The sequence below is a fragment of the Pseudonaja textilis genome, chromosome 17, assembly GCF_049901715.1.
Source record: "Pseudonaja textilis isolate UNSWEBS1 chromosome 17, rPseTex1.2, whole genome shotgun sequence".
NCBI lineage: Eukaryota > Metazoa > Chordata > Lepidosauria > Squamata > Elapidae > Pseudonaja > Pseudonaja textilis.
The window spans coordinates 5864177-5875079 of record NC_142006.1 but is presented as its reverse complement, the minus strand read 5'-3'; the positions used below and the strand labels follow the sequence as shown (position 1 = coordinate 5875079).

Here is a 10903-nt window from a genome sequence, read left to right as displayed (position 1 = left end):
CTATCCTTGGGGGACCTGCGGCCATGTTGGTTTGAGCCCCAAATTATTCTGTGTCTGGGAATATCTGGGAAGTATTTGGAGAAATGCAGATAAGGGTTCTCAGCCTCCTCATGCGGTGCCTTTAATATTCTTTTGCAGGGTGTGAATAGGACCAAAGGTCTCATCTAAAGATTTTTGGGGCTGATTCTCCAAGATGGCTCGGAGACCATCCAAGCCTGCGGGGTGGTGGCCAGCATTATGGCCAGTGGTCACTCTGTCCCCCCCCAATTAGGACAGGCAAACCAGCTGCTTAGCTCAGCCTTCCTGCTTTGGAATGGGACAACTTGCGATATAGCCAACTCGCTGTGGCAAACTCGCCACAGCCAACTCACTGCAACCAACTCACCGCTGGACAGCTTCTCACGGCCAGCTTGCCACAGGCCAACTCGCTACAGGACAGTTTGCCAATTCTATTTCCTTATTTAAAATAAATAAAGACAATTTTTAATTTTTGCCATTCCCATTTCATTCGGTCCCCCTCTCCTTTTGCATCCTTTCTTTAGGGTTTCTATCGCACCATTTCTTTGATATTAGTGTAACTCTTGTCCTCAGTGAGTTTTTCTGTGGCAAGGCTGCTGTGGTGATCTGTCCCGCAACAAACAAAATGTTAAAAGAGTTTTATGCAAGTCAATCGCACTCTGCACGTATCTTGAGGAAGATAATTTACTATTAAGGGGGGTTATTTTCTTAAATAGGAAAAGAATATTCAAGTAATCCGATTAAACATTCAGGCAATTCAAGTTAGGATTGGAGCGGTGCGCGGTGCTCGGTGGTGATGAAAGAAAGAATTGTTTTGACTCCGTAGAGGTAGAAAGATCCAAGAGGAAGGAAGGAGATTTATAGCAGCAGTACCCTTGTGTGTCAAGTTGTCCACCAGGGGGGCTCACAGGCCTTTCTGGACCCCAGTTTCAAATCCTGAAAGCTCTGATCCTGCTCTTAAAGATCCCTTTTTTAAAACCTTCCCAGCGATCGCCCTGTTAAATCTTCCTTTCTGGATGCTGGCAGTTTAGATTGTCATTTAAATTCCTCCAAGGTAACATATTGCACGGGGATTTTCTCTCCCCTCCATCCCAGCCCTGCAAAGTAGGTCAGCGTAAGATTAGGATTAGCGGATCCCTTTTAGACTGGGGAGGAAGGGGGAAGGGGAGGGAAAGTTGGGGGAATTAAAAATGGGTCTCTCTCGGGGTGGGGTGGGGGCTTCCAACTTGGCACCGGGTTCAGTCCAGTGGTTTTGGGAGAAGGAATGGGCATCCACTCCGTAGGGACCCAGCGGGACCGCTAGAGGGAGCTGACGGCCACACGAGGCTGGCACCGGATTGGCTCTGTGCCAAGAAAGGGCCAGATTTCACCAGAGGCGGAATGAAAAGGATGTGAAGCGATGATGTTCACAGGATGTGGGGAGCACGTGTGACTTGGGGGGCTGAGGGAGGACCGAGATCCAGTCTGGAGCAGCCGGCACTGCGGCCAGGGGCCCCTCTGCCTCCCCTCCCCTGTTAGGCCAGGCAAACTGGCTATCTAGCTCAGCCAACCTGCTCGGCCGCTGCTCACCCACCTCCGGGCGAAAGATGAGTCTGAAGTCAAGGGACTCTCTCCCTGAGGGTGCCCAGAGGATGGGTGTCTCCCCACTGCCAAACCAGGCGCTGTAACCACTGCACCCACTGGCCCCTTGCTTAAGACAAGGAGGGGCACTGAGGTTTCTAGCTTCCTTTCCTGCCAGCTTCACTTGGGTAAACAGGAAAGCGTTTACGGCCAGGCTGATCTTCTGTTTCGCGCCTTTCTCTGCTGCTGGAAGGGCTTCCCCCTCTGCCGCTGCCTCCCGTGTGGCATTCGGTGTGGGTTCAACTACAAATCTCATCTTCCATCCCAGAATGGGTGGTAGAGGGAGACGGAGCTTGCTGGGGTAACAGAGAAGAAATGAAGCTTGAGCAAAGAAGGGAGGGAGGGAGGAAAGGAAGTTGAAGGAAAGAGAACAAAAGAATAAGAAGGGAGGATAATTGGGGAAAGGCGAGGTGCTGTGGGTGGGCCCTGGTGCAAATGGAGAGGGGCTCTTAACTGGTCAGTGCCAAAGGCGGGCAGCTCCGGGGCAGGAGAGGAGCCACAGACAGTCCGGCTGCCCCAGAGACAACCCTGGCTTCAGAGGCTGAGGCCGCTAGTAATCCCAAAACCAGCGCTTCAGGTCCGGGTATAGTTTCTCCAAGGGCAAGCGAGGGTATTCCCGGCAGATGGAACAGAATCGTTCCTGCCAGTCCTGGTGGAGTCTGACCGTGTAGTTCCACTTCCAGGCAAAGAAGCTCCGGTAGTGGCTTTCGTTCATGGTGGTTAAGAAAGTGGCCAGGTCCTTGGCTGAGCTGAAGTCATCCACGTGGATAAAGGCATTGGCCGGGATGAACTGCTGGTAGTTGGCGCGGGAGGGGCCCAGGACGATGGGCACAGAGCCGGCGAGGAAGGCGTTCCTCCACAGCTTCTCCGTGATGTAGTCCCGGTGGATGGAGTTCTCGAAAGCCAGGTAGAACCTGTACTTGGAGATGGTTGGCAGCAAACAGTCTGGGCACAGCGGCTTCCTGTTGGCCTTTCCGAACACATCGATTCTGAGGTGCCTGGACAAGTTCTGGAACATCGCTGCCCTGGCTTGGGAGTGCTGATAGTTGCTGATCACCCAGGACACTAAGCCGGTTTTCTCGGGGATCTCCACCACATCCGGCGAGTGAGGCACCAGTTCCCCATAGGGGATGAAGAGGTCAGCGTCTCGCCTGTACGAGAGGACCCAGTTCCATTCCTTCCCCGTCCAGCCCTCCAGGGCTTTGGTGTTGCTTGGAGACTCCAGGGAGACCCAAACCCACTTTTGCCAAGGGTGGGCCTTGGACAGTGGAAGGCCCTGTCTTTGGTACTGGAGTTCCCAGTGATGGAACACCACAACGTCTGCTTGGCTGAACAGGTGGCGGTTTGTGGTCAGTTGGCAGCCCGTGATGCCGTAGAGCCTGGAGCAGACATCACCGGTCAGGTTTGGGGCTGCCCTGAAGGGCCAACTCCAGATCAGGAGGGTCAAGTTGCTGTTCTGCCTTGAAAATCTTGGAGGGTTATCGGACAACTTGAAGAGAAGTGGGGCATTCCAGAACAGGACGATGCCAAGGAGAGATGCGCTTGCCCAGATCTTTGCCATGGGGGCCATCAAGTGGGAAAGTGACTAGCAACACAACTATTGCTTTTATGTTAGCAGCTGGCTTGAGGAACTGCGGTTGCTCTGCCCTCTTCCTTCCTTTGTCCCAACAGTTCTGCAAGAGAGACAGAAGAGGTTAGGGTTCTCGAAGGATTGCAAAATATCCCCTGTTGCATTAAAGGAAGTAGGGAGCAGCACGGAAGTCTCTTGTTCCGGCCCTTCCTTGACCCCAAGGAGGCTGGGGGTTTGTGAAACCTTATCCTGACACAAAGTGAGATCGGAGTCTTGGGAGTTGTTAAAGTTGGAAGGGAGGGAAGAGACTGCAAAACTTTTCAGCTTTAGCAGCGTTACCACCACCTGCAGTGACGCCGCGGTGACACCAACTGCTATGCCTTTGGAAAACATGGAGCATTGTAATGCAAGTAATATTTCATAAACTATATTTCTGTCTCACTTTGGCTACAAACAAATAGAATCTCCCTCTGCCCGCCCCCCAGCTGCCTCATATCTCTTAAGCGAAGACTCGAAGAGGAGATAAAAGATGATCTCTGGGTACTGTTGAAAAAAGAGGTGCGTCTGAGGGACATAAAAACAGAGGATGGGTCCAAGCAGGGAGAACAAGGAAGAGAACCCCCCCAACTCTAGAGAAAACCTCAGTTTCTCTCTCTTACAACCTTCCCGTTATCATCCAACCAACATTAAAATCTATTATTTGGAAGAGGGTTAGAAAATGGAGTGGGTTTTTTTAAGGTTCAGCGGGATGTAAACTCTGGTATTTTGAGGATGTTTTGATCTGAATTGCTTTCACTTCTCACTCAGCCAGATTTTGTTCTGGAGGTTAAATAGAGAGAAAATCACAATACCCGAAAGATGGCTGTCCATGAAATGGGGCAGGGCAGCTTTAAAGTTTTCTATTCTGGAAAAGGAATTTGTGGAGAGGTATCTGAGCAGAACTCCTTATGAACAAGACATCTGACAGTCATACTAATTAAGCAGATTCTGGCTTCTTTAGTTGATAAGTTTTTCTTTTTGCATTTGCGTTCCTCTCCCTACCTATTCTGTTTTTGGCTTAAACATATTTTTGCATGCTGTGCACTTCTATCTAAATGCAGTACAACGAAAGCCAATGCGTGGTGCGGTATAAACAATGAGCAAACTTGAACAATGTCATGATCAGTTCAGGACAGTCTGCCTTAATTTGACTGGCATCCAAACCTCTACAGTCAAGAGAAACCTTAAGATTCACAAAGGTCCTGTGGAGAAAAATAAAATAGAATAAATGTTTTAAGGACCTTTAAAAACCTTAAAATATCAGTCTCCGAGGAAAAGTTGCGGGGAGCCAATACTGAAGCCAGATGAGAAATGTTTGAAGTCCGCGGTGGTCCTTCTAATCCCAACAACAACACTGATTGCGCAAAAGAAGATGAATCGCTGTGCAAGGAATGGAGGTTTCTGCCCAAAGTGGCAGAGGCTGGCTCCCTTGCCCAGCAAGGATTGAAGAAGAGGAAGGGAAGGGCTCTTTCCAGGGATGCCAAAGTGATTCCAATCCAGTTTGAAGGACTTGCCGGTTTAAAAAAAATGCTTTCATGGTTTGGTTGGAATGTGCAGCAGGCACTCAGGAGCAGATGGGTCGCTTCTCAATGCTTGCCTTTCAGTGGTTTCCCCTAATGTGGTGGGGACAGGAAGGGGCCAGTTCCTTCAAACTGGGACGGTGAGGGAGAGGAGAGCCAACGGCGTCAGCTGGTGCTCCATTCAAAATCCAAGAAAGAAATACTTAGACTCCATTAATCAGAGAAAAGATATCTTTTCCTGGAAATCAAGCGGTAGCAGCAAAAGAATTCTGAATCTGAGAAAATGGGCGCATATAAATCACATATACAAAGTGATGGCAACGTTCCCACCCCCAATAGTTCAATTGGCTCATCCAATTAAAAGTTGTGTATACCATCATGTGGGCATCTCCAGGTGGTGATGAGGCTTCTGTCCGTTGACCTTGACATAGTTTGATAAAGGGTGGCAGCTGCGCATAGCATAGGATAGAAGCCTAAGCAAGAATGTACACACACACTCAGTTTATACAGTTCTGGTTTGTAACACCTCCAGCTCACTTCCCATAATCATTCCCCCAGCCCCCCGTTACTTATGACAGCCGAAAGAAGCAAAGCAAAGGGAGAGAAATCTTGAAGGCTGACAAACGGTGAGCTTTGCAAGTGAGTTGGCAAGCTGGTGCCAATCCAACCCAGCTATGATTAGGAATCAGATTTTAGCCATCTGGACTGGGACTTCCCACGGGGGTGTTCAAGACAGTTGCTTGAAGTCTTGCAGAACTATCTACTGAACATCTCTAAATGTGTTTGTTTTTTTCCTCTGCTGCTGTTGCCAACCCACATTTGCGTATGCCACCGACTCCTCCAGACACAAAGCGGCTCTGTGCCTTAAAACACGAAATGCAATAAAAAGCCACCTCCTCAGGAATAAAGCTCATAAGGATCACAACCCCCTTCGAGGGGCCTTCCTCTATGTCCTCTGGGGCAGACCCTTTTCTGGAGGGCACAGAGAGGGAGAGGGCTGCTCCAGAACTAGGGCTGTGCATGTTGAAATATGGGCGGTTATGAGAAGAAAATGGTGTCTCTGCGTTCCTGAATTCAGATGCCGACAGGTTCTTCACCCCCACCCACCCCCGACAAAAGCTGTGGACCTCCAAAGTCAGATTAAACCCAAACAGGAAATGATGGCAGGAATTCATGATTAATAAGAAGAAAATATGAAGCAAGCAGATGATACGAACCGTGGCAGGAACAAGGCAGCCAGAAAGAATCTTCTGAGTAAACTTTAGTAAATTGGTGAGTTGGTACAACTGCCCAATGACCATGGTTCATTTATTCCTAATATAAGAACATTTCGTTAACTTCCTCCAGCTGGTTGATTGGTTGATTCACTTGAGATATTTTATGGGCACCAGGCGATGTAGCCGCTTCTAGTAATTCTGAAAGTGCCCTGAGTTTAAGGAAGCTGATCTTTCATATCCTTCCAGCAACTAAAATCAGTGCTCTTCTAACTAGCACTTCAAACGAACTATTTTCATCAAACGTATTTCAGGAAATAAATCAAAAAGAGAAAATGACAAGAGTTTGCATCAATGGTGGGCAACAAAGAGAACATCCTTTTTGAAATGCAGACTAAAAACTGCAAAATGGGGTTAATCCTTGAAATAGTGAAAACGAATTTAATTTTAATCTTAATTTTAAACCATAAAAGGGATTGGATTGAGAGAAATTTACCCGTGTCTGTGCCCAGAGAGTTAAACTTTAGATTTTTAAAATACTAATTAGGATTTTAAAATATTTATATAGCCCTTCCAAAATTTAAAAAATGAAACTGTTGCTACTTCAGCTAAAACATCTGGAAAAATATTGAATTTGAAATCTAGTCTTATAAGGTCTGTTTTGGGGACGGGTGGTAGCAGCAAGTGGCGAAGAGGCGTAGGAGCAAAATTTTTGTCAGAATGGTTAGCAGGAAGGACGACAGGTAGAGGAAACACAATGGAAGTTCTTTTTAAAAAAAGGCGTTCATTTTGTTTCGGTTCAATACTTATCTTCATCAGAAATCGCTGATGAATGAAAATTTAGTAACTATATTTTATTTATCATAAATCAGAGCATTTAAAACTCCATTCCAAGTGATACGGATTTATTAATTGAGTGAAAACTAGCACGAACTTAGGACAGAGAGAAAGACAGAAATGCTTTCCTTGCTCTAAACAACAACCAATAATTGTCTAAAGTACTGTTCGTTCTGTTCCACCTTTGCTCAGGTCCCCCCCTGGCAATGCCCGCCATAAATGGCATAGATGCACAACCTGGCCATACATGGCATAAATGAGCTTACCGGTGCCGCCCTGGTTCTGCCCTGCTCTTCCTCTGGAAGATCGATCTGAGCGGAGGCGGAAGGCAAAAGAGGCACTTGTGGTCTATGCTACTTTTTGAAAGAAAGCTGTCCCTGAAGCTTTTCACACCTTGGTCAGACTCAGCTGTATTGCGGGAAGTTTCTCTCTCTCTCTCTCTCTCTCTCTCTCTCCCCCAAACCACATCTGGGACAGCTGCCTAAACGGCTGAGCGGTGCCCTCCCCTGACTCTGCCGGAGGGGAGGATGCAGCTGAGTTTCCTGGCCTCCTCCTGTTGGGTGAACGCAGACACTCCCGCGGAGCTCCTCTTCAAAAGGGCCCGTTTTCCCGTGCAACTCCCTGCCACCAGACCTGGCATGAGGAGCCACTTAGTTTGCCTCTGGAAAGAGACCGGGGGCATGAAAGCCAAAGGAGAACTGGGCAGTGGTGGCCCAGCTCAGTGCCAGCTGCAGGTCTGGCTTTGACACCCAACACCTGGCGCACGGAGGCAACTTTCCGGCTGTCCCCCCCACAACAGCTCAGAGTTTTATTTCCACCAAAGTCTTAAATTTCCACTGCCCTTTTCGCCCTTCTTGACTTCAGCTGGGCTGTACCAGAGCCTGAAATGGCCTTTATCTCGCATTTGGGTAACTTTTGTCATGCTGGGTGGGGATAATGGAAGGTGTAATCCGGCTGAAGGGTTTAAGGCAGTGGTCGCCAACCAGTGGGCCGGGGACCGCTGATGGTCTGTGAGAAAATTTTGGTGGTCCGCAGAGAAATGTCACCCCCAAAGTAATTAATCCAGGCTGTGCAGGAACACAAGGCTTGCGTCGCTTGCATTGTGAACAACATGAGGTAGTGAGGGGAGGGGGAGAAGGGCGGAGGGGGGGAACTTGCCCCACTCACCCCATGTGCCTGGCCCGGGCACTGGGCTGCTTCTTTCCACTTCTTTCTTTCTTCTGCTTTTGGCTGCAAGCAAGGAAAGCAGCAAAAGTCTTTCTTTCCCTCCCCCAAACTCCACCTGAAATGAGTCTTTGGGACCTTACAAGGCCTCCTGCTCCAGTGTGACAAGTTTCACAAAGATTCATTTCTGGCGGAGTTTGGGGGAGAGAAAGAAAGACTTCTGCTGCTTCTGCTGCTTTCCTTGCATGAAGCCAAAAGTCTCTCCCTCTCTCTCTTCCCCTGAGAACGGAGCTGGAGATGGTATCTTGCGATCCCAAATAAAGAATGATTGATCGGTAGGAAAACGGGGTGGGGAATTTTCCTGCAGACTTTTGGGGGGGATTTTCCCAGGGTCTCTGGTCCGCGGGATTTAAAATTATAAGTTTGGTGGTCCCTGAAGTCCAAAAGGTTGGTGACCCTTGGTTTAAGGTACAGGTGTAGCACAGCAGATGGTCTCAGCAGCTGCATCCCCCCTGGGGGGGCTCCTTTGGGGTTCACAACCCCAGGAAAACACCTGTCAGGGAACTGGACAGCCTGTTTCAGAGACGCCAACACAAAACCACTTTTATATAAGATTGAATAATTTAAGTGAGGCCAACAGGTGAATCGACAGACCAGTGACCTCATGAGGTAAGTCACAGAGACCATGAGGCAAAAAAGGCGGGAAACAAGGAAACGCCCCCTTGTCACTCAGCAACCAACCAGAGCTCATGCAGCGGCCAGCTCTCCTCCACCAATTGGCTACCGCCGTTGTCTTTTTACTTCTCGTCTAGCTATTAAATTTTAAATATCTCAATGAGGCCAAATTCTGGGCTGAAAGAAACAGTGTGGAATCGGCAGAGTATTTATTTTAACCCAGCCAGCATTGAAGAGAAGTTTTGTTTTTTTAAAGATAAAAATAAAAACCACAATAATCATCATCAACATCTGCAATGCTGACGTTTCTCTCCAGGTGGAGCTCTTGCCCCTTTCCTGGGCTCTCTCAGTATCCCAGCCTCTTCCGTGTGTTTGTGTGACGGGCTAACCCACAATGCCAAGGCCCAGGCAAGGCGGCTCCAGTGTCCCAGAGGGCCCCCTTTTGTTGCATGCAGAAGGAGGCAATGACAACCGGAGCCACGGAGTCCTCCGCGGCTCTTGGAAAAGGAGAAGCCATCTCTCGGATTTGAAGCCGGCCCCTTTAGCCAAATCCCCTCAGCTGCTAGGAGGTCCCTTTAAATGCAGGGGAAGGGAAAGGCGAGGACTGTCCTACATTTCCCAGCAGCCCACGGGAGGCAGACGGAATTGTGGGAACTGAAGTCCTTGGCGAATCTTCCCTCCTCAGCCTGCCCAACCCCCGGGAAGGGCGTGTGCCCGCCACCCCCTGCTTCTCCTCCGTCGGCCTCCTCCCCGAGGGAGGGGAAAATGTGCCAGGAGACCCTTTGGCTTCTTCCAGGGGAAAAAAATAGACCCCCTGCAACATCTGGAAGCTGGAGTCCAGCAGCAACCCACCGAAAACCTCTGGGCACCATATAGGGGAGTGATGGGGGTGTCTCCTGTGTCCTGTACGTGGAGGCACCATTTTGTACTGGTGGCTGAGCTGCTTTGCACTGGGCCGCTCATCCTGCATCGCCCTGGGGCTCTGCGGGCAGCAGCCAGATGCTTCCAGCTTGCAGGAAGCTTTCGGAGGGATGAGCGGTGCCGGCCTTCTGCAGATCGCCTCTGCGCCTACCACCGAGCCCTGGTTTGACCGTCCTGGGTGGAATAGGCCCCAGTTCCTCGGGATCACGCACCCTGTTGCTGTCCGTCACCTGCAAATCCGCCAACTTGTCCTTTAACAAGATACAAACAAGATAAAAACCTTGAATTACGCCGTCTTCGGTCTGATTTAAGAATGGTATATAAAATCATACATTGCAATGTCCTACCTGTCAATGAATACTTCAGCTTCAACCATAACAACACAAGAGCAAACAATAGATACAAACTCAAGGTTAACCGCACCAAACTTGATTGCAGGAAATACAACTTCAGCAACAGAGCGGTCAATGTCTGGAATCCTCTACCTGACTCTGTGGTTTCTTCCCCAAACCCCAAAAACTTTAACCTTAGACTGTCTACTATTGACCTCACCCCTTTCCTAAGAGGTCTGTAGGGGGCGTGCATAAGCACATCAAATGTGCCTACTGTCCCTATCCTATTTCTTTTTATTTCTCTTATATGTATCCATTTCATGTATTCATAACTATGTATACACTTATACTTATTATCTTGTAAACAATTGACAAATCAAATCAATAAATAAATAAATACTTGAGGGTGCAGAAGCGAAGGAAGGAAGGAAGGAAAGAAGGCAGGAAGGAAAGCAGGAAGGAAAGGGAAGGAAGGAAAGAAGAAAGGAAAGAAGGAAGAAGGAAAGGAAGGAAAGGGAAGGAAGGAAAGGGAATGAAGGAAAGAAGAAAGGAAAGAAGAAAGGAAAGAAGGAAAGGAAGGAAAGGAAAGGAAGGAAAGAAGGAAGGGAAGAAGAAAGGAAAGAAGGAAGAAGGAAAAGAAGAAGAAAGGAAAGAAGGAAAGGAAGGAAAGAGAAGAAAGGAAAGAAGGAAGGAAAAAAGGAAAGAAGGAAAGAAAGAAGGAAAGAACGAAAGAAAGAAGGAGGGCTGCCGCTTTAAGAACCGGGCCCGAGCCCCGCCGAGGTTGGAGGCGGCGCTGGGCTCGCCGGCGTTGCGGCGGAGAGCGGAGCGTCTCGGCCGGCCGGGGGCTCCGCGGCGCCTCTTCGGGAGTAGGTGCTGTGCGGGAGCTGGGCCAAGGCCCGCCGCCCCTCCCTGCCTCCCTCCCTCCCTCCCTCCCTGCCTGCCGGGCGGGTGTGTGCGAGGCTCTGCCCGCCTCCACCCCCCTCTTCCACCCTC

General features: G+C 49.2%; 1 protein-coding gene across 1 annotated transcript; it reads right to left on the bottom strand.

The window, feature by feature from the left end:
• Window positions 1–688: 688 nt before the first annotated feature.
• FUT7 (fucosyltransferase 7) lies at window positions 689–6066 on the bottom strand. The gene is made up of 2 exons (XM_087914433.1): window positions 5985–6066; window positions 689–3311 (listed from the first exon to the last, which is right to left on the bottom strand). The coding sequence occupies exon 2, from the start codon at window positions 3206–3208 to the stop codon at window positions 2189–2191; it is 1020 nt and encodes a 339-aa protein (XP_087770559.1). The 5' UTR covers window positions 3209–3311; window positions 5985–6066; the 3' UTR covers window positions 689–2188.
• Between the last annotated feature and the right edge of the window lie 4837 nt (window positions 6067–10903).